The sequence below is a fragment of the Caloenas nicobarica genome, chromosome 20 (genome assembly GCF_036013445.1).
Source record: "Caloenas nicobarica isolate bCalNic1 chromosome 20, bCalNic1.hap1, whole genome shotgun sequence".
In the NCBI taxonomy this organism is placed as follows: Eukaryota; Metazoa; Chordata; class Aves; order Columbiformes; family Columbidae; genus Caloenas; species Caloenas nicobarica.
In genome coordinates, this window is record NC_088264.1 from 2,898,804 (window position 1) to 2,922,564 (window position 23,761).

The 23,761-nt window shown below is 41.4% G+C and overlaps 1 protein-coding gene across 1 annotated transcript in view; it reads left to right on the plus strand.

Annotated features, from left to right (window-relative positions):
• Positions 1-21,959, plus strand: part of EDEM3 (ER degradation enhancing alpha-mannosidase like protein 3) — a 28,493-nt gene extending 6,534 nt beyond the window's left edge. The window contains exons 4-20 of the mRNA XM_065648955.1: positions 1,644-1,683; positions 2,775-2,887; positions 3,588-3,741; positions 4,366-4,500; positions 5,668-5,773; positions 6,350-6,447; positions 7,741-7,866; positions 8,447-8,530; positions 9,251-9,334; positions 9,904-10,028; positions 10,529-10,694; positions 12,480-12,634; positions 13,394-13,547; positions 13,923-14,117; positions 15,956-16,121; positions 16,599-16,784; positions 18,295-21,959. Of these exons, the coding sequence (XP_065505027.1) occupies positions 1,644-1,683; positions 2,775-2,887; positions 3,588-3,741; positions 4,366-4,500; positions 5,668-5,773; positions 6,350-6,447; positions 7,741-7,866; positions 8,447-8,530; positions 9,251-9,334; positions 9,904-10,028; positions 10,529-10,694; positions 12,480-12,634; positions 13,394-13,547; positions 13,923-14,117; positions 15,956-16,121; positions 16,599-16,784; positions 18,295-18,701 (2,494 nt within the window). The 3' untranslated portion in view covers positions 18,702-21,959. The remainder of the gene's footprint in view (positions 1-1,643; positions 1,684-2,774; positions 2,888-3,587; positions 3,742-4,365; positions 4,501-5,667; positions 5,774-6,349; positions 6,448-7,740; positions 7,867-8,446; positions 8,531-9,250; positions 9,335-9,903; positions 10,029-10,528; positions 10,695-12,479; positions 12,635-13,393; positions 13,548-13,922; positions 14,118-15,955; positions 16,122-16,598; positions 16,785-18,294) is intronic.
• Positions 21,960-23,761: the final 1,802 nt, after the last annotated feature.

The window sequence follows — 23,761 nt, forward strand, 5'->3', positions numbered from 1 at the left end:
AATTGTGACCTTCTTCCAAGTGAGGCAGAAATACTTATTATTTCCTCCCATGACGTTCACTGATGTGAAACTGTACCCTAACCAGAAAAAGAGAATTGACCAGTCAGTGAGATCCAAGGATAGTTTATTTTTTAATCCAAGTATTTTCCATAGGAAGGCCTTGCAAATGCGAGCAGTCATTTATGGTATTAGTAAATTTGACTGCTAAGTAGGAGTTGTAAGGGTTAATTAGCTGCATAGAACAGTAAACTGTTACCCATTATGCTGGCCTTATAAGTGATATTTAAAATGCCTTTTTTAGTAGAAAGTTCTCTGAAAACGTAATTGGTCAAATGATTATTACGTGTGTGGTAGCCTGAGGCCTTTGCCAAAATACAAAAGATTTTTTCAGACATGGAAATTCTTCATATTTTTTCGTTGGAGATAGCTTATAATACAAAGTACTGATCCTTTAGCCAGCAAAATGTAGATGTAAGGACTGTTTTTCTCCATGTTATATTGAACAATCAAATACAAAGCTGAATCCCTCTGTGTTGTATTTGATTCCTTTGTCTGTATCTGTGAAGTTTATAGAGCGAATACTTAAGCACAAATAGGCGATGCCCTTTTTTTTTTTTTTTATTAGTATCCCTGCTTATTGTCCTGAGCAGAAGAGTGTTAATCAAAGCTGACGTCCTTGTCCTAAAGAGTACTTCGAATCACTCCGATGTCGAACGTGCTATTTTGTGTTACGTACCAAAGTTCCTTAGTGTAGAGATTCCTGTATAATCCTGCTGCCTCGGAGGTGCTGAGAGATACGACCGATGAGGAAGAAGTGTCAAGGAAATATTTTGTTTAATCCTGATCACGCATTCTTTTTAATGACCCTTTTTACATAGTAACATGCTATCCTTTGAGTAAAAATACCTTTCAGCCCTTTAGATGCATTGAATAGTGTATTTATTATTTTTCTGTATACACGCTTTTTTTCTGTTCCTGATGATCAGCTATATTATTATTGATCAGATTTCTTGTTTAATCCTTTTTCTTGCCATGATATCTTTACAATTAAAGAAAATCATAATATATGACCACTTAATTAGAATTTTAATTATGCTTCATGCGTAGTCGTGTGATGCCTACAGGGTTTCAAACATCGGGCACTTGTTAAATTTACTTAACAGCAGTCATCACCGTTTCCCAAGTTTTCAATTTTAAATCATCATCTTCTAGAAATTCTGTGCACGGTATCTGTTTCTTACCATAAACGCAATTTTATTGGGTTAGGCCAGAGGTCCTCTCGGCTTGGTGTGCACTAAAGAAAAGAAATTGGAAAAAGACTTTGAACCTTTCTACCGAGTTTCTTAGTAGATTTGATTGGGGCATAGAAATAAAAACTTAATTTGCTTACCAAAGATGTGCAAGTTTTGCAGTCAAAGGTATCTGCATCGTCATAGCTTGTTTCACTTGGCTCCTATTCTACTCACAAAGGGAAAAAAACTTGGTAGGCTGTTTTGATATTGAACATATTGTGTACAACTGACTTTTTAGCAGCTAGTGGTCTGTGAGCGGGTGGTTTCTAGTAGCATTGGGTGTTATTTAAACTCACTTAATTTCTACACATACAGGTGGATAGTAAATCTGGTTTAAATTGTGTTTCGTAGGTTTTCACTGACCTTGATTGATACCTTGGATACTCTTGTGGTAAGTTTAATCTGTTGCTAAACTTCGATGAAACAAGAAAGGTCTTCTGATGTTCAGGCTTATTTTTAGGTTTCTATTTTGTTAATTTATGTATGAAAAATGCTGATCTTTCTTTGCCTTCGATATTTAGCCACGTGTTCTAAGTGACTGCTGCTTTTCTTGGGCTGTTAATTTAACAAAAAATATGTGATTTTTCCTTCCCATTATAGTCTAAAACAACATGCTGACTTACAGGGGAACGTCTCTTAATGCCGGCTGAATTATTTATGTTTTAAAATTGTATGTACATGTTTCATGGATGAATTTGCGTGCACTTAAATATATATTAAAAAAATGCAACCCTGGACATGTTTGCCAGGAAATGTTGTCAAACATAACATTCCATCTCAGTAAAAGACTCGGATCATTAATAAACTACTTTTTGTAAGATTTCAATCTCTTTGACATGTTTTATCACCATAAGATGAAATGAGGAATTTTTGGCCATTCATGTCTCCAGATAAACAAATGCAAAAGTTTTTAAAATCTTTACCGCACTGATTTGGTGCATGAATCTTACAATGCTCTGCAAATGCTGTTAACGTGGAGTCTGGAGCTCCCGGTCTCTACCAGCCACTCAAATGGATTCTTGTGATTTATTTCTTGTTTTCTCATCTTAGAGCAAGATTAACACTTGTGGAATTTAAAGGTACATATCGTAACAAATTGGATAAGTCACAAAGGTTCTTAAAGATGGGTTGAACTAAGAGAAAGTCAGTGTGAAAGAAAATCTGTAGGAAATGCCCAAGCCAAGGCCAGGGATTAAGGGAAGGAACCAACAATAAATCCCTGGATAATAGTTTAAGTACATTCTCAGTGACCGTGTTCTTTGCTTTCACCTTTTATTTGCTTTCATGTCTTATGAGAAAAACAATCATACTAATAATACTAATGCTTGTCTGCAGCAGAGTATGCCCCTGCGGAACCCAAAGAGCAGTCTAAGGCGTGTTAAGTGCTTTATTTTTTAATTAATCGCACTTGTTCTTCCACACCTGAGTGTCACTCTATTAGCTATGTTGGAACCTAAACACCTGGTTACATTTGTATTCCAGGTGTTAAATAAAACCAAAGAGTTTGAAGAGGCTGTAAAAAAAGTAATAAAGGATGTTAATTTAGACAACGACATAGTTGTGTCTGTCTTTGAAACCAACATAAGAGTCCTCGGGTGAGTAAATTTTACGTTTTCAAAACTCTTTAAAATGTGGGTTTTAGCTAAATGTCCTTAAGGCACATCTTTCTGCGCTGTTCCACCTCATTTAAAGCAGTTGTGCCTTTGTCAGCCTAGCTCAACGCCAGCCTACGACAGGCTTTAAAATGCTGGGCAGGAACCGGTGCAGTGGCACTGAATCAAGTTGGCCCCCATCTAACTGCTGCAGGCGTACTTTTTAGATGAAAAACAAATCGTGCATGCTGAGGTAGCAGTGGTTTTTCTTAACGGAAGCAGTCTTGCAGATTACGCTGTTCAATTCTTGATTTAACAGAATATTTCAATATTTAGGGTAATAGATTATTTCGGGTTGGAAGGGACCTCTGGATGTCTGTAGTCCAACTTGCCGCTATTTTAAAAGCAGGATCAGAGCAGGTTAATTTTAAGCTAATATATACAGTTTTAGAGGTGTTAGTTGTTATTCTTGACTAACCGTATTGATGAATCACTGATTCCTGAATAATAAGAATTGCTTCCAAAATCCTGAGAGCTCACCTTGATGAAAACTGGCGGTGCATCTGCTCCGCATTTCTGCAAATCAGGGCTATGTGAATATAGCACAGTTATTTTAACATAGTCATCTAAATCGTAGAAATTGCTGCTTTGCCGTTCAACTGAATAGACCTGTTGAGTTGTGGGTCATTTTTCTTGTGTTTAGAGGTCTCCTAGGTGGGCATTCAGTGGCGATTATGCTGAAAGAAAAAGGTGAATATATGCAGTGGTACAATGGTGAACTCCTGCACATGGCGAAGGAGCTGGGCTACAAGCTTCTACCTGCTTTTAACACCACTAGTGGTCTCCCTTATCCAAGAGTAAGTTCCGTGCTTTCTGCAATTCAGATTTACTTCCGTAAGCAAAACCTTGTGTTGTTTTGATTTTTGTCTTGGTTCCTAAAATCACTTGTGTATTTATGAAGTGTACAGAAAATCAGAAGGTGATACATCGCTCATTTGTAATACATGCTACCTAGTGTTTTAAAATACAGTTTTAGGCTCTCTGAATCTTTATACTTCCAGCTTTGAAATTACTAAGATATGTTGTTGTAAGTAGCAATAGCAGAAAACTTGTCTTGCTCCCTGCTACTAAAAGTACCACCAAGTAGCTGGGGAGAATAATTTTTGGTTCGGTATATCTCGCTCACAAAGTCAGTGAAAGATCAACTCGCAAGCATATGCTTGTGAATTTAGCGCAAAACCCATTAATCTTCATGGGCCTCATCCAAATTTTTAAGAGGGTGAAGGTGGCTGTAATCTAAAAATGCTCACTTGGTGTAAAGTCCTTCATCGTATTCAGATAAAGCTTGCTACATATTCTTTGAGTGGCAGAAAAATATTCCCTTGAGTTGTCGGTATGTGGTAAAGCAAAGCAAAACTAAGGGGCGAGTGTAAATCTTTCAGCTAGAGAAGAGGAAGATGATAATCTCTATTTTTCTCTAGGTTAACTTAAAATTTGGTGTAAGGCATCCAGAAGCACGGACGGGAACGGAAACTGATACCTGCACAGCTTGTGCAGGTACCTTGATCCTTGAGTTTGCAGCTTTAAGCCGATTCACGGGAACATCTGTATTTGAGGTTTGCTTTCCATGTTGTTTTATTTTTTGGGATTAGGTGTTGATTAGTGTTCTATTACATTCCTGTAATTTTGGGGGGAAAAAAAAGAGTTTATCACATGGGTGCATATCTTAGCTCTTCCGCACAAAAAGTTTGCGTGTGTTCAAATTGGTTGTGTTTGGGCTTTTTTTTTTTTCCTAAAAGTGTTCATTTGACTGTTGAAAAAACACAGGAACTAATTTTGTTTGAAAGAAGTTACAGAAGTAAAGAAAACAAATATACTGAAGACTAGCTAAAGGGTAATACTTGCATAGGTGGTTGGGTAGAGGGTTCAGGACTAGAAAAAAGAAAAGCGAGATACTTGCTCCTTAGAATGCAGCTTAAAAAAAAGGCAAAAGGAAAAAAAAACCACAGCATAGTCCCACTGAAGCTGTGCAAGACTTATCTAGGGTTAGATTGTCAGCAGGAAGCTGAATGAAAATGTTGGTGAGTATTTCTTTGATACGATACCAAAAAAAAAAAAAAAGTACACTGTTTTTCAGATTAGAATTTTTTGAAGTCTTTCAGTATGGGCCCGGTATTTAATTTTGTGGAAGTACAGCTGGGCCTGTGTTGAGCGTTTTGGTAAAACTTGTCCCCCTAAAATCCCGTGCAGGTATTTGGTAATTTAGAGCCTTTTTTGGTGGGTAAGTTGGTACCTTAAAGCTACTTTTTGTGTATACAAAGAATGCATATAAGTTGTATACTAACGAAAAGGGGCTGCTGCTTCACCTTGTCTGAAAAGACACAGCAATTTTGATTCGAAGGCTGTTCTATTTCTTGAAAACTTTTTTTTTTTTTTTAATTAGGCTACACTATCCTGTCTGTATGCACAATTTTAGAGTAGGAAGTTTGTGCGGAAGGACACCTGACTGACCTAAGACTATGCAACATACTGGCCAATAGTTGTATAGACAAGCACCATTCTTTCTAAGCAGCAGCAGAATAACTATTTATATAAAACGTGGACCAAACATCCTACTGTTTAAGTGTATGTAATGTAATACTGAGTTTTATAATTGTTATATATGAAACATCTATGAAACATTGCTCCATAGCATCCTAATTTCAATAGGCAAAAGAATAATAGGCTTTAGCATCTGTGTTTCTCTATAATTTCCTTTAATGAGCGTTTTTTTGTTGTTGCAGGAATATGCACGGAAAGCGCTTGATTTTATTTGGGAAAAGAGGCAGCGCAGCAGCAATTTAGTGGGTGTTACTATTAATATTCATACTGGAGACTGGGTCCGCAAAGGTGCGTGATATTCTGAGTCGGGATCAGGGAGCACAAGGAAAAAATCTCTTGACGCACTCCGTGCCCCCAAAACATTTATTTAGACTATTTTAAAATATTAATGGGGTAGGCAAGTGGAGTTATATAATATCAGTGCTGGAGAAACCTGCTCTGAAAGGGTATTTTGGTAAAAAACCCCTGGTTTTATTCATTGCAAAGGAAGTGTTCTCCGATTCACTCATACTGAGACGGGAATGCCTCGGGATACATTTTCAGAGTTTCTACTAGAAATACGTAGGATAAATATAAATAGGACTGTGGTTGTGTGTGGCAGCCAGTGGAAATATTTTCGTAGGAGGAAAGTGAAACAACTGGCTTCAGTGCACGCCTGTTCGTATTACTGTGTGCACCGATATTGCAAAACCGTCAGCACAGACATAGAGTATTGTGTCTCTGCATCCATCTGTGCCTTAATTCTTGTGAGAGGAGGCTTTTCCTTTTACTGAAAGAGCCTTGAAAATCAAAATGAAGCCAAGTGAAAATATCCATATAGCTACTTAAAGTAAAACCCACCTTCTCATTTTCTGCTGTTCCTAGATAGCGGAGTTGGAGCGGGAATAGATTCATATTATGAATATTTATTAAAAGCCTATGTCTTGCTGGGAGATGACAGTTTCCTGGAAAGATTTAACACGGTAAGTTAACACCTGGCTCAGGTTTGCGCCTTCTGTAAGACAGATTTAAGACTAATAATTGTATTGTCAGTCAGCTGTTAACCTGAGAAGCCTATGAAGAGATCTTCAGAATTTCTGATTTTGGTGTTAGTGCCAGCTCTTTTTACTATATTTTACTATATTTTTCCTATATTTTTGCGAATCTTGGGTGAACTGTCAGCTGAGCAGCTATTTTCAACCCCATTCCACGAAAATCGGAATCTTCTGGACCTTCTTCCCTGTTTTCTGTACAGGAGAAACTGTATTTCAGGATCACCTTGGAGAGTGTAATTCTGCAGATGTTTCTGTAAAACAACATAAGGGCTGCTTCTTACAAGCCATAGTGCAATTTCTTTCTGCCCTGGAGCAACAAAAAAGATGTGAAAATCAAAGTCTGGATCTTGCATTGCACTGCAGATCCTAAGGCCCAGTATATTCTTAAATATATAATACTAACAAGCTGAAAAGCACACTTAAGTTACTAAATTCGTAAGATCATTATTATTTCCTGAGAGTATTCTTTCTTTTGAAAATAGCAATATCCAATAAAAAAAATTGATATCATAAAATGATTTGATATGATGAGCAGTATTAAAATCGGAATAAATCAGTAGCTAAAGGCCTGTTGCAACAGTTTAATGATTATTTCATATTCCTAACCTGCAGCCACCAGTATTATATTTTGCCTCAATTATGTCTTTTAACTGTTCCCTGTTGATTTGGCTCATAAGTTGGTGATCGCACCTTTTGCTCCAGCAGACAGAAAGGGGAGTACAGAATGGCAAGTCAGCAAGTTGACAAGTGGACTAGTGGGTTTTGAAGTTCTTCTGAGCCATCAAGTCCAGCTGATCTGTTGGTTTCTAATACCTCGTTTTCCTGTTCCGCTCCTGAGATGCATTTGCTTTAGAATTCCCCTGTTCAAAGAAAGCAATTTCGGCTTTTTTTTAGCATCTGCTTAAAGATTCAGCCAAAAAAAAAAGTGCCTAACTGTGATAGTTACTTGTTTATCACCCGTCTGCTGAATATACTGTTGTGTATGTGTATTACTTGGAAAATGTGATGTGTATTGTGTGTGTAATACTGTGGAGCTTTGCAGTATTTACTATTCTTTTTAGTTTGCAAAACTAGAAACTACTGTGCGTTGCCAAATGTAATAATTATTGGGTCTCCAGTACTGGTTTTTCCATTGAATGAAAACGCCATAGCCTGAGATCTGTATCTGTTTTGTAAAATGTATGGATAATATAAACTCATGATTTTTCTGATGTTCGGCAGCACTACGATGCCATAATGAGATACATTAGCCAACCACCTCTTCTCCTCGATGTTCATATTCATAAACCGATGCTAAATGCCAGGACCTGGATGGATTCTTTGCTAGCTTTCTTCCCTGGATTGCAGGTAAGGTTTAAAACCCGTGTGTAGATGATTTGAATAACAAGTAAACAATCGCATAGACTGGATATATCATTGACAAGTTGATCTCAGTAATTTGATTTTCAGAAATACTGAATGAGGTTTTGTGTGCTCCCTCCTCCTGTCACTTCAGTGCTAGGATGCGAGTTAATGTGCATTTTTAGCCACGAAGTATCAAGAAAAGTATGTCCATATGATTCACTTCCTTCACTCCTAGTCATGAATGCGCTCAAATGAAGCTGCCTTTTTAGTAGTCTGGTGACAAATTTTCTAGTTTCTGTGCCATTTACGTCTTTTAAGACAAACTGCGTCACATTTACAGGTCTCTCTAAATGAGAGAGACCTTTTTTCTACATAGACACTGGTCTTAATGAGCTCACTGATTTTGCTTAAAAAGCTCTTATGGAATGTCAGTGGCTGGCACTGGAAAGGGGTAATATTTACAGTATGTATCTGCTGGAAACGTAGAAATCAGTCCGTAGGTTTACATGAGCACAGTGTGCCTAGCTTGGAATATTATTCCTGTGCATGCTGAATTAGTGTTAATTTTATTATTGAATTTTAGGTGTTGAAGGGCGATATTAGACCTGCTATTGAAACTCACGAGATGCTGTATCAGGTTATAAAAAAGCATAACTTTCTTCCGGAGGTAAGGTCGTAATTTTTTGATCGCGTAAAACTTAATTCTTACCTCAATTTGAGCAGTCTCAGCTATCCATTTGAAAAAATAGCAGGTATATGTGTTATTAGAACCAAAGGCTCATTTCCACAGCATTCTTATGTGATTTACCGTTCTGCATGCGTGACAACTGTGTTTTGGTTACGACATGTTTTTCCTTCAGTTATACTGTAATTAACACAATAATAGGAAGCTGCTGCTGAATTGACTTTGACTCCTTTCAGTATGTAAAACTTGTATAAGTGTAGTAGTAGCTGCTTAGTAATATAATAGCATTAATGCTGAAGATTATTAAAGATTGTTCTGTGAGAGAATGTTCTGAAATTTTGCCTAATAGTCAACATTTTAATGACCATCACATTCACCTCATTTGGAAGTTGAGACCGAAAAATGCTCTCTAAGCACTGGAATGATGTATTTGAGGGCTTTTTAAAATGGTACAGTTTGGCTCCTTAGGAGCTTTTGGGGTGTTTTTTTAAGTGCTTTGTACTTAGGAAGGAAACTTTGAAAGATCAGTTGTTTGTATTTAAGCAAAGATGCTTTTGTAGCTCCTGAGGCTGATGTTGGGCCTTCAGTCCTGCGCCGCTGCGTACTTGAGCTGCCGTAATAGAGTTAACGCAGGATTCACAATAAACCCGTATGTGGTTTTTATTCTCGAATTTATTTTTGCCTGTTCTTTTTCTTCCTCAGGCATTCACGACAGACTTCAGAGTTCACTGGGCTCAGCATCCTTTAAGGCCTGAGTTTGCCGAGAGCACGTACTTCTTGTATAAGGTAAGATCGCTTTCCTTCCTCTGACTTGGGGTCGCTTTGTCTGGCACCTGGAATTTTGTTGGTGTTTTATTTCAGTGTAGAATGAGTAGACTATCGCCAGCTTCTTTTGTCTACTGGAGCCAGTTTTGTATACAAACAAGATTAAAGTATTCGTTATCAAAAATTGTTCTAGGAATTTTGGTTTGTGTGCCTAGAATGAGGAAGAAAACCGTTCAGCGACGAAGGCCCGTATTTTTAAATATACTTAGGTATTTTTAAATATACTTAGGTATTGCTGATCTCTCTTGAAGAGATCTTAGAGCAGAAGCCACTTGTACCTTGCAGAGAACAGCGGTGCCTCAATGCCTTACGTTTCTGTAGATGTTGCCACATGCTTATCTGCATATCCATAAAAAGTAACGCAGTCGTGTATCAGAAGTCTCTCTTGTGACTGTTAATAAATTAAACTTCACTGGTGTCTGAGAAGGCAGGGAATCAATAAACTAGCATTAGGAAGATGGAAGCTGCTGATTGTACACTAAGTCTAAGTGCACTTATGGTTGGCTTTGGCTTTTGTTTTTCTTCTCCAGGCTACTGGGGACCCTTACTATCTAGAAGTTGGAAAAACACTCATTGAAAACTTGAACAAGTACGCAAGAGTCCCTTGTGGCTTTGCTGCGATGAAGGATGTTCGTACAGGAAGTCACGAAGACAGGTAACAGATTTTGCAATGATTTTTTTTTGTTTTTCCACAAAAAGATTATAGAAAAAAAAAAAAGTAGTTTCCCTGTTTATATAATTGAATTAACTGACTTTTGAGGAGCTCTCTGTCTTCAGTTCAATAACCAAGTCTTAAGTTACCCGTTTGTCATAGTCTATATTTAAACAGCTTTATAGTTTGTTACGTAAGAATATTTTTCGTTTAATAACGTTTCGTTTGTCCCAGAGCAATAGATTAATTACTTGCAAACAAAATGTACTTCAAATCTAGACGTTTGTAACAAGGTTTATTTGTTTTTTCTATAATGCTGTTGCGTACTGAACATGCTAAAATATTTCCCTCCAAACATAGTTTCTTCCAAGTGGAAGGAATACTAATGGGATGAAGTTCAACAGTAATAGTCAGGAAGTCTTCAGAGACAGAGCAATATTTATTTTACTGATGTTTTAGAAAAAAAGAGGATTTTCCTAAAGGACATCCGCTTTTTTCCGTAGAATGGACTCTTTCTTTCTGGCCGAGATGTTTAAATATCTTTACCTGCTGTTTGCTGATAAGGAAGACATGATTTTCGACATCGAAGATTATATCTTCACTACAGAAGCTCATCTGTTACCACTTTGGCTTTCCACTACAAACCAAACCATCTCTAAAAAAAATACAGTAAGTAACAGCTCAAATTTACCTCAGTTTTAGAGGTGCTTTGAAGCAGTTCCTTTCTTGTGAGAGGAAATGAGAAGAAAAAAATCGGGGAAATTCACAATCTGAAGTAGTACATCAGTTTTTAACCCTTGGTTTAATAGGAACTATTTCATGATATTAACAGCGACAGTCACGTGAATATGAGTAACGTTCCCATGATTGGAATCTGCACCATTGAATCTTGAGGAAAAAAAGCTGTGGATTATTAGCAATATATAAAAAGAAAATAATTCCCCATCTCTGTATAAATTTGAGAATAATACAATATGATATTTTTATTTTCTATTATTTTTTCTAAAAAAAATTTGCAAGAGCATGCCTATGTTTTTGTTGCTTATTTCACTACACAAGCCCTTGGCGAATTTTGAAAGGTTGGTTTGGAGACCACTACAAAGTTAGTTTGACAAGGTACAGCTACAGCTTTGGGGATATTTAATTGCTTCAGTCCCTGTAATAGGCATCTGTTGTGTAAATGCGAGAACACTTATGGGTTTATAAATGACTTAACCTTCCAGAATAACCTATAATAATACAACTGTACCTTGAAGCATCATAAATGTGGCATAACTTCTCCCAAACTGAGAAGCCGATACTTTGAAGACAGGCAGGATTCCCAGAGCCGATGCTTTGGCAAGCGCTGGCCTGACCTGTGTAATTCCCTTGAGAACCGCAAATGTTTTAAAAAGGGCAATAAAGACGATCGAGTAAATTGTTCAAATGCAGTTTTCTTAAGCTCTTTAAAGCAAAGCGGCAAAGATCCATTGAAAAAAGGTGTTCACAGACTTTATGCATTTTGTTAAGACAGGTGTGTTACTCTTTAATGGAATTTATCTGATGGGGAGAAAAAAATGATATGAAAACATGGAACGTGTACATTATTTTTAATGTAAACACAGTGCTATTAAGCCAAAATGCCTGTGACTTAGTTGGCAGCAGGAACTGAACATCCTGTTTGTATTTATGCTCATAAACAGGAAAGGTCGTGTTTTACTGTGCTGATGCTTGCAAGACCTTCTTTCTTAAGTGGTGTGACTACCATGTGTCACACTAAGAGCACAGGGATTTTCAAGGGTCTGTTCCGGTAAACTAACAGCCTTTTAGGTCTTGGGTTTTAGGGAGCCTTTAAATACTTGATTTTTTTTAATTAGCTAACGTGTTGCAAACAGGTTTTTTTGCAAGCAGGCAAATACTACTTTAATTTTTATAGGTGAGAAAATAACTTGCCAGTTATTTGCAAAACTAAGAACAGGTTAAATACGGCTGCAAATCACTGCACATGTTCCGCGTGGTTTCACATGTTACGGAACAGCAATTTGTGCAAATGTTAACTGTGTCATCTTTCCTGAAAACAGAGATTGTTTGAATTGTGTAAGAGATTCATCCTCGCCCATTCAGACTTGCAAGTCTGTGTGGCTCCCGAGGAGGAGAATCGTTTGTTTGTATTTTTGTAGTCATACAAAGCAAGAATTACCTAAGGCCTGCAGCTGGTCCACGCTTCATAAAGGCAAAAATCAAATGAAATCGTAATGACTTCTTTTAGTTTCCAGCACAGAAAGTACAGGAGCACTAGCAGTGTCATGAGCAGCCTTGAGAAGTTCCATTTGCCAGCGGAGGATTAGCCATTTCTGCCAAAAAAATCTGGTTGCTTAAATTTCAGATGACTTAAGGGTAGGTCTGTCTGTTGAATTTCTTCCTATACCAATGTAACCTGCATTTTTAACAGGCGATGTGTGTCTTTCATTTCAGACGACAGAGTACACGGAGCTGGATGACAGCAACTTTGACTGGACCTGTCCCAACACCCAGATTCTTTTCCCAAACGACCCCATGTTCGCTCAGAGTATTCGTGAACCCTTGAAAAATGTGGTGGATAAGAGCTGCCCTCGGGGTGTTTCCAGAGTGTAAGATGAATATTTTCTGTCGTCTGTTAGTGTAGGACTGAACGGAATGGGGTCTGTTATGCATGGAAGGAGAAATATGAGGTGTATTGGAGCTTGTTCTGCTTGAGTTTGGAGTCCTTTAGGCATGGATAGCCCAGCTACAGGACAAATTAATTATGTTTGGCGTCATCAGCAAGACAGTCCATTTCCAGCAGGAATTAGTGGCTCCTTCAAAGCAAAAGGAGGTTAACCAATCCCATACTCCAAGCAGGAATTGTAGCCCAGGTATTACGGGAACCCTGTCTCTCTGATTTGTGAAATGAATTTCTGTAGTCTCTTTGTAGCTCTTCTTTGTAGTAAGCAAATCATGCTGCCATGTGTTACTTCACCCGTTTTGAAGAATATGGGGTAGTCTGTTAAAGCTGAGGAAGTTTATCCTTCCGGCCACCCCTTTGATATTAATACTTCGTGAGTAAACTGCGTATCAACTGTATGAGGAAAACTGGTTTTAGTCGATCTTACAATAAGGCTATTTAGAAATGAGAGACAGCATATGGTAGTTATCAACATTGCATGTGCTTTTTTGCACTACAAAATTATTGATAATATTGACAGCTTTGTAGAAAAGACAGTTTAATGGAGAAGTGGCATTCTAGTGAAGCTTTAACTCAATGTTATTCCAAAGAATTCTCATCTAGTGGTGGTAAGAATAACTTGTGAGAGTTATGTTTCAAGAATAATCTGTTTTTCAAAGCTTTGATCTCCAATATCTTTTGGCAGGGAAGAGAGTTTGGGAAGTGGACCAAAGCCACCATTGAGAGCCAGAGATTTCATGGCCAGTAATCCCGAACACTTGGAGATACTGAAGAAGATGGGAGTCAGTTTGATTCATCTGAAAGATGGAAGAGTACAATTAGTGCAGCACGCAGTGCAAGTAAGACTTGACAGTGCTGATTTTTTTTTCTGAAAACTTTCAGTAAAATCCTACTAGCGATGATATTTGACACTTGGATGTTCAGGAGGGACAGCCAGACTGTGGAAGGAGGCACATGAGCTGGATATGCAGCACGTGAGATACTGCCGTTTCTTTAGGAGGTCTATATGTTTGTATGTTTTCAGTCTTCTGTATGATGGAGATGCTAAAAAGGTAACTTCCTTATTTGAAATTATGAATGAATGCCAGTGAGCATCCACTCTGTATTTTAAAATCTTCATAGCAGTGGTCCAAACAAAGAAAAGTTCAATTTATTTTTTTTTTTCAAGTTTCTCAAATATTTAAGACGAAACTTACTGTTTCTTTCCTACTCAGGCAGCAAGTTCTCTCGATGCTGAAGATGGCTTACGGTTCATGCAGGAAATGATTGAGCTCTCCAGTCAGCAACAGAAGGAGCAACAGCTGCCTCCTCGTGCTGTTCAGATCGTTTCCCACCCATTCTTCGGCAGGGTGGTCTTGACTGCTGGACCAGCACAATTTGGGATGGACTTATCCAAACACAAAACAGGGGTATGTAAGATGTGTATCACAGAATTGTTCAGGTTGGAAAAGACCTTTAAGATCAAGTCCAACAGTTAAGCCAACACTGCCAAGTCCACCACTACCCCATGTCCCTGAGAACCTCATCTAAATGTTTGTCCAACCCCTCCAGGGATGGTGACTCCAGCACTGCCCTGGGCAGCCTGTTCCAATGCCCCACAGCCCTTTGGGGAAGAAATTGTTCCCCAGATCCAACCCCAACCTCCCCTGGTGCAACTTGAGGCCGTTTCCTCTGGTCCTGGCGCTTGTTCCTGGGGAGCAGAGCCCGACCCCCCCTGGCTCCAAGCTCCTTTCAGGCAGGTCAGAGATCAGAAGGTCTCCCCTCAGCTCCTGTTCTCCAGCTGAACCCCCAGCTCCCTCAGCCGCTCCCATCACACTTGTGCTCCAGCCCCTCACCAGCTCCGTTCCCTTCTCTCAACTCGCTCCAGCACCTCAAGGCCTTTCTTGGCGTGAGGGGCCCAGAACTGCCCCCAGGATTCGCGGTTTGGCCTCCCCGGTGCCCAGCACAGGACGGTCACTGCCCTGGGCCTGCTGGCCACACCAGTGCTGGTACCAGCCAGGGTGCTGGTGGCCTCTTGGCCACCTGGGCAAACGCTGGCTCATGTTCAGCCGCTGGCACCAACACCCCCAGGGCCTTTTCCAGCCGCTCTTCCCCAGCCTGCAGCGTTCATGGGGTTGTTGTGACCCAAGTGCAGGACCCGGCACTTGGCCTTGGTGAACCTCAGACAACTGGCCTCAGCCCATCGATCCAGCCGGGCCAGATCCCTCTGTCTGGCCTTCCCACCCTCCAGCACATCGACACTCCACCCAACCTCGTGTCATCTGCAAAGTGACTGAGCGTGCCCTCGATCCCCTCATCCAGACCATTGATAAAGAGATTAAACAGAACTGGCCCCAGTACTGAGCCCTGGGGACACCACTCGTGACCGGCCACCAACCTGATCTGACTCCGTTCACCACAAGTCTGGGCTTTATTACAGTCCAGGTACACAACATCCACAGCCTTTCCCTCATCCGCTGAGCGCGTCACCTTGTCGTAGAAGGAGAAGAGGTTGGTCAAGCAAGAGCTGCCTTTCATACGCCCCTGCCAACTGGGCATTTCTTGTTTCATTATTGCATAAGCCTAAATTTTACACTACGGATGCTATTTCAGGGTGGCCAGCTAGAGGGTGATCAATTAATTCCAGTGGTTAAAATGACAGGGTGCAGCAATGACAGAAAGACGGCAGTGACAATCTTTTAGATGAGTGGCTTAGCGGTTTGTAGCCTGTGCTATGCGCTTGAGTCACGATTTAGGTTTTAAAATCCATACATAGTATGATTTGTAACAAATTTGTATAATCTGCAGTGCGTATCTTAAGAGATGTTGATTTAAGGGAAGGCTTTTAAGTCAAGCCATGGCTTTGCAGAAACCCATTTAGGGTTAGATTAGGCTCTTCTTAGGCAACTTTTATAAAAGGTTGTATCTAGATGGAAGAAGAAAATATCACAGAGGCAATGGTCCCTGTTGGAAGCAGTAGGCAAACCCAATGACTTCAGTTGGCAAAATGCAGCACAAAAGAGGAAAAATTCCCAGAGGCAGCAGTTCGCAGGTATAGACAAAATACACTCGATATGAAGATTAGGTTTTCACTTGATCATTCTTTGCTTCTTTAAGTCCAGCTTCAGGGTGAAGATTGTGCACTGACAGAATACTACACTAAATACACTAGATCAGCTGAAGAAATGAAAATGCTTAGCAGTCTTTTGAACCTAGTGCTCTAATTCTCTCTCTTTGGTGTTTTTTTTTTTGCTTTTTTTCCAAACAGACAAGAGGATTTGTTGCAACCATTAAGCCATATAACGGATGCTCAGAGATCACTAATCCTGAGGCAGTGAAAGAGAAAATTGCTCTGATGCAAAGAGGCCAGTGTATGTTTGCTGAAAAGGCACGAAACATTCAAAAAGCCGGAGCGATAGGCGGCATTGTTATTGGTAAATAAAATTAAGTTCCTCATTTGTGTAAATGTAACCTGTATTTTACAGATACTGGAAAGCTGACAGATGTTAAATGCTCTGAGCTGACAGTACTGTAACACGGAAACTGCGCTCTCAGAAGATGATGAAATGTTGTGTCTGGTTCTGTGCAGAAAATGTCGCTAAACAAATCAAGGAGGGTGATTGTCACTGGTTTTGCAGATGAAAAGTTGTTATTTTAAGGATCACTGAGTTGAAATAGCGCTATCTACCAACTGCTGAGGAAGACCTGAGACACAAATGAAAAGGGCTAAGGAAAACAAGTACACAAATTGGCTTTTTGCTTTTTACAACCGACTTTCTGTTTTCTGCCTGGCATCCTCTAAGCTGGCCGGGCAGGAGAAAGCTGCTCAGAAGGTCGTCGAGAGTTGGGAGTTGTGGCGCGTTTATCTAATGGGAGGTTTGCTTGTTCTGCCTTTTGTGTGCGCGGGCTAGATGACAACGAGGGAAGCAGCAGTGACACGGCTCCTCTCTTCCAAATGGCCGGCGATGGCAAGAACACAGATGATATCACAATTCCCATGCTCTTCCTCTTCAACAAGGAAGGAAACATTATCCTGGATGCCATCCGGGAGTACGAGGCTGTGGAGGTGCTGCTTTCCGATAAAGCGAAAGACAGAGGTAAGATTTGAGGTTGTTTAAGCACGTTTAGCTTCCGGCCGAGCTGTGGCACGACGTGAAATGTACGGTGGTGATTTCTGTCGCTGCCCAAAAGCGCAAACGCGTTATTTGGCAGCGCTAGTTTTTTGTTTGACATCGGTATTAGGTTTTTCATAAGAAAGCCATTATCTGAGATGTGCCATTATCCACTCCCCACCCCCCCCAGTTACCATTAACATCCAGAAATGCTGTTCATCAGTTAAATGTCAATTTGAGTAATGAGAAAATCCAGTCTTTTGGATTCCTTTTGAACCCTTTTTGTCATAATCTCCTTTGAAGTGGTGTGAGGAACAGTAGAAGTGTTTTCAGTGCCCTACATTGTAAATGCCTCTCACTTCTCAAGCTCCCCAGTGACATTCTTGGTACCTAAAAGGAAAGGCACAACCGCTACAGCTATTTTGCCTACCTAAGAAGTGCTTATCATAAGAAATAAGGCTGCTGACCTCAGACGTTTTGCAGTTTTTCTTGTATAATACAAGAAAATTGCAAGCTAATACATTCCCAATTAAAATGTTGGCGTGTGGCAGAAAATCCGCGGTGTTCCTTTTGTAAGCCTTCCTCGCTGCCTTGTCCAAGCAGAGTAAGAACGAGTTTCTCTAGCAAACCAGCGCCAACGTTTTATTTTCTGCACATTTGCCGCAGTAATATGCCGAAAGCCACGGTGTTGCTTCTTCATAGCCGCTAATTCCTCCTGTTTATAACTATGGTTAAGATGCTCTAACGAAATACTAAATACAAAAGGTAGCTCTGCATTTGAGGATTTGTAATCCGTATCTGCTTCTTCCCCCCTCCTCGTGCTTCCGTTTGGAATCCCAGCAACAATCTTTAAAGGTAAAACGATTCCAAACTACATTATTGATAGCAGTAAGTATCCCATGTTAAAATCGGCTTATGCAGTTCATCTCCCTAGAAATCATGAAATATTAGTGTCCCGTACGCTGGCTATAAACACCAAACTCCAGAGAAATCCTCACGGTTAAACTGGACGGCTGTTGTAAAGCTAAATCCGTACTTGAGATACGTGTGTTTGTCGCTCCGAGTGGGGATGTGATGGGGAGGCTGTGGCTTTGGCTCTCTCTTTAATCCACAATTCGGTCACTTATGCAACTCTGTCCGACTCCTCCTTGCTTAGACCCTGGTGGATCTGGGAATGCTTTAAAACTCAGTATTAAAGTTCAGTGCGCGCAGCGGGTATTTGCTTAAGCCTGAAGGATGGCAACTAGCACTGACCCAGAAGTCGCTATTTAAGTTGTTTGCCTTTGTTTAAACTGTGTTTCAATGTCTGCTCTTACCTCCCTCTGTGAAATATGTTCCTTAATAACATTGGCTCATCGGATCAATGGAAAGTCTGCACTTCCTTGAGGAAATAAGGTCAAGGGGAGCGGCTTTGCATTTGAAATACATAATAAAATGCTGCCTTTCTAGTTTTGGTGAAAACACTTTTTTTTTTTTTCCTCTCTCTCTCTCAAAGACTTGGAAATGGAGAATATGGACCAGAAATTATCTGAAAACGATTCACATAAACAAAATTCCGAAGAAGATACTTTAGCATCTCAGGATATCGGTGCAGGCGGCGAGGAGCCTGAAGAAGGAGAAAGCGCCGACGTTCCCGACCCCGATTCTTTATCTCCTGCGCACGCGGACAGTGACGGCGTTTCCGCTTCCAATCAGGATTCCTCCGTCCCTGGAGCCGCTGAGGCTGGCGCTGCGGAGCCAGCGTGCGTGCCAGGGGACGGCCAGCCGCAGGAACAGCAGCCCCGGACACAGCCAAGCTCCAAAGTTCACTGGGATAATAAAGTCCAGCCTATGGAATCCATACTAGCAGACTGGAATGAAGATATAGAAGCATTTGAAATGATGGAAAAGGATGAGCTATGACTTGTAGTAATAACTTATTTGTTAGTAAACAAATGGAGAACTCTTTGGGTAGAAGTGAGGCCCTGATATCTGAGAACTAGAAAACGCATTCAGCGTTGTGATGAGCAACCAGGTTTCACCTGGAGATGACCACAGCAATCCGGCACGCGCTCTTTTATTGTTTTAATTTTTCCTGTTGAGAAATGGGAACGTGCAATCGAAGCATTTGCCTGGCTCCGCTGCGGGGGCCGTAGCCCGGGGCTGCGCGTTCCAGGCCCGCGAGGCGACGCTCCCGCGGCCTCTGGAAAGCAGGAGCCGGCGCAGCGGGGTTACCGCGCCGCGCTTTACCCACGGGAGCACTTGAAGGCGGCAGGTCGGCCGCTGTCCTGGTTGGAGCCGAGGCGCCGTTCCACCCGGCGAAATCCTTCACTGATAGCGGGTGAGGTTGCGCTTCTGGTCGTCGTGTCTTTAAGACACGGCGAGAAGCAGTTTGGTTTCGTCCTGACGTATCGTACTGAGGCCAAGTAGTGTCGCTCATCGCTCCTTCCGTCTCTTGCCGCAAAGAACGACTCTGGCCCGCGAGTTTGCCCTTCTGCTCCGCTTTCAACCAGAGACACTGTTCAAACCAAAGGCAACGCGACCTTAGAAGCAGGTTCTGTCAGGGAAGCTGAGGCAGCAGCAGCAGAGGAAGGTCCACGGTGTGCTGTGAAAGTTCTGCTCGAGGTTAAGGTAGGGTGGACAACATCCCTGTCGAGTTCCAGGCGTTTCCTTCGGCCTTCCGGCTTGAAAAACTCAAATCTACCCCGAGATACGGAATTTAAACTGGCAATATTCTCTGAAAAGGACACTAAACATCACGACATCAGCTATAACAAGAAATTCTTCCTTTTTCTACAAGCTTGACCTCTAACGGCTTGACTTTGTCATCCTTTTTATACGCAACTCGTAGACGTGCGATCCGTAGGGCGACGAGGCCGGTGCCGGCAGCGAAGCGCAACCATTCTGGCCGGTGGGTCGGCAGCTGAGCGCGCAGCGGCGTGAGCCGCGAGGATGACGCCCTCTTGGTACTCGGGGTTTGTTACGGGTAAGTGCGAGTCCTGATTTGTTATCCCCACGATGAAAAACGTGATTGAAATAAAAAATGGGGATGTTTAAACATCTGAGAGACGTTTTGACTGTGTCCAAAGAAACTGCCAAAAAAAACCCTAGTTAACTTGATTTATATAAACTGCTTTTAGTGAATTGTGGTTCAAAGAATTGTTTTATATTAAAGAGTAAATTAACACTGCCTATATGCTAGACCAGGCTGAAAATGAAGGTTTATATCCATCTTTACAATGGAATAATTAAAAAGAAAAAAAAGCCCCAATCTGAACTGCACCTTTCATTTAGCTGGTGAAATTACACGTGCTGAATATGCAACGGTTAATTAGTACAGCCATACTGTATTTATTGCTGTGTACTCCTGTACAACGTGGAGAAATCCCAGGCGAACGTCGCATACGTGTCTGCTTAGTGACACTTGCCAGAGCCTCAGAATGCACAGGCACCTTTGGAGAACGTGACAGAATATTGTCCATCAACTCAACGGTAACTTCAGATCACTCGAGCAGGAGGTGATTTTGAGGAGGAAATGAAGTGGTAGCGGAATAGTGAATAAGTGTCCTTTTAAATAAATTAGCTTTTAAAGGTAGTTATAATTCTTTTGCACAAATAACTGGGTGGAGGTTTGGACTGGATGAGCAGGGCTTGGAGCAGCGGGGTTTTTTCAGTTGAGGATTTTTTTTAATTTATATTTTTGTGCGTGTGTGCGTTACGTGAATTTCCTCATGTAAGGAGTTTGATCACGGGAGTCTTTGAAGTGTCCTTCGTCTCCGAACCATCGCGTGCAGATCGAGAGTGTTCACTCTGGTAATTCCTTTGGTCTGTCGGTGCTTTAGTGCCACAAAAAGAGCATTTTTGTTCCCATGCTCTTCGACATGGGCTGCGTCTTCATGCTTGTTGGCTCTTCTGGTGGAAATAGAATGATTTTTATAGCTATCGAGGCCCTCTGGTCGTTATAAGACTGTCAATATAGCAACTAAAGGTGTTTTTTTTTTTTTACTTGCAGCAAGTGTAGATGTAAAATTTTATGAAAACATTAACTTTCTTTGCCACCACCAGCTCATTTTGATTTAACCGCTTTTTCCGCGTCCCTTGCTGAAGCAGCAGAGGTCAGCTCTCCTTCGGAGGGATTTCGAGCGATCCCAGAACTGCGGGGGGATTTGGAGCAGCATCACTTTGGTGGTGGCCCTACCTCAGAGAACTCCTTGCCTCCTTCCTTTTGGGTTTTTTGAGTTTATTCTGCTTTACCTTTGAATCCACCACGAGAGCCACGGCCTTGTTCGCAGACCTGAATGGGGTAGGGCTGACCTCTGGGGAGGCGGTCCGAATTGGGGGGGGGGGACAGTGTTATTCAGGTTATTTTCACTTTGTATTTCCTTCCGAGGAAAACAGGCTTTTAGTTTAACCTGTTCATATCATTCTGGAGAGAACTCAGTTTTCCGTCGCTGTTAAAAAGCAAAAAGAATGTATTCATCAAAACAAGAAAAGCTTTTTTGGAGGGGGGAATAACGGTTCTTCCCACATTTTTCGAAGTCTGCGCCCTGCCCGTGGGATATCGCTGGTACTTCAGCCACCGCCCCGTTCTCTGTACGGTGTTGTACGTGTATTTGTGTGGGATTGAACCCCGAAGAGTTCAGGAACCGCAGCTGGAGCCGGCGCTTCTTCCAGGCCACGTAATTCAGAGCAGCCAATTAATTTCTCATTTGATCTCGGAGGAATCTTCTCAATTGTTTACATTTTGTGTTTCTTAATGAAGTTTCGAAACGAGCCCGGCTTCGGTTCCGCGCCTGCTGCCAGCCTACCTGGCGGTGCGGCGGGCGCGGAAACCCCACATCTTATGCAAAAGGCATCAGTCAGAACATAGAAAAAGAAACCCATTCTGTGAATGAAATAGTGTATGTTCAGATTTTACAAGATTTTTTTGGTGTTTTTTTTTTTTTTTTTTTTTTTTTTAGCCAGCCCAATTTACAGCTATTTTCTTAAGAACGATGTCTAATACCAGGTGCTGTAACACTATTGTTGGGTTTCGCTGTCTGGTGAGAAGTGTATACAATATTTCTAAAGGCAACTATGTACTGTGATGTAAAAGTCCGGGCTAAAATGTATATAACCTGTGTACATAATTGTGTACTTGATTATAACTGCTGATTGTAAAGATTTAATAAAATGTAAATATTCTGGTCAAGCCGCGCTCACTTGCCGCTATTTCCTTTACACCGGTGGTTGCGTTGAGGGGCTGTTCCTCAGTTTTCACATTTTCCCCGTTGGGACACCCGAAGCTGGAGGACACAAATTCAGACCCGCCCCTGGCAGGAGTCCCGTTTTCTCCCAAAGTGCTGCATTAAAAGATAATGTTAATAAACTGGAACGGTCCCTATAAAACATCGTTTGCCTGGGAAAGTTCACCTGAGCTATTAAACCCCAGCGTGGGCGAATTAATCTTTATTAATCCTTTGGTAGAGAGCTGCTCCAATCGTGGAGCCGTTTAACCCCAAACTGTGCAAAGCAGCATCTGCAGAGCGTTGCCTCTGGTTTCTTTGGGGAAGGAGCCGCTGGGTTTTGGGCACGAGCCCCGGCCAAGGGGGGTGCTCGGAGCTTTGTACAGGGACGTGGGCGAGAAGAAATGATGAGCAATTCGGAGCTGGATGTGCTGAACTTGCTGCTTTAGAGGATTTTTCTACTCTGGTTTAAGAAAATTAGCAAAGGTGGCTTAGAAAGGCATAAAGAGAGAAAACAAACAAACACACAAAAGATGTGCAGAAAGGGCAAAAAGGCATTTCTGACACGGGCTGGTTTATGTAACCGAGCACGTGGCTTTTCACGTTTATTTTCAGGCTTGACACGGGGTATTTGATGGCCAGGCAGGGAGCAGCTCTGTTAAATGATGCCGATCTTCGCCGCGCTGGCATTACAGCATCATAAAAAATTACACGGCTGCTATTTTGGGCAGCAGCTCTCTCCGACTCGCTGAATAAATGCATCTCCAGGTGACTCACTCTGGGCGATTTTTAACAGACACAAAAAGCAGAGTGCCAAAAACCTGAGCGGATCGCACCGTGCCCACACGTAGCTTTCTAGTTTCTCGCAGCAATTGCACTCGAGAGCTTTGTGTCTCAAATCATATATATATACAGATATATACAGGGGGGAATAGGTGTCCGTGAGGATGGTGTTATAGTTGGATTTTACGAAGCAAGTTCATGGTCCCACACGTGTTTGTGACAATGAAGAAGATGAGAAGATGATCATGATGAAGAAGATAAAGAAGTTGATGATCATGATGAAGACGACGATGAAGAAGAAAATGAAGATGATGATCACCATGATGAAGCTGACGACTCTGCCAGCTTGAAGCTCAAAGCGAGCATTGACGTGGATGTCATGGGTAAAAGTATGCAGTTAAATTAAAAAAAAAAATATGTATTTTCTTTCTAAAGCAAAGGCATTAACATTTTTTTTTTTTTTACTTCTACCAGCTTTCAGATTTTGCAGTTCCCCTGTGCTGGGACTTTTTCCCTTTGACACAACAGCACAATAATAATATAAATTTTTTTTTCACTCTGTACTTCCCCAACCTTTTGGATGTTGGACCTCAAGGTTTCCTCCCCGACAGTAACACAAATACCCCAAACCCATCCCTGCGTTCTTGTCTCCTCTTCCCCAAACACCTACAGAATGAAACCGAGGAAACATTTCAGCCTGAAAAAGGAGAATTTCCCAGCGGTATCAGGACCCAGAGCGGAGGCCAGAAAAGCAGCAACTCTCCATCCTGCTTGTCACGAGGGGTTCTTGCTGGTGAGACGTTGTAAAGTGTGAGTATAAAACATGCACGTTGGGCACAAAGCCTACGTGGCATTGAGTGGCAGCAGCAACCCGACCCAAAGCTGCTGGTGGGACAGAAAAGCCAAGAGCGGTTGGGAATCACCCGCTTTGGTTCAAAGTTTGTCTGAAATTCGTGGCGTGGCAGACGCAGACGC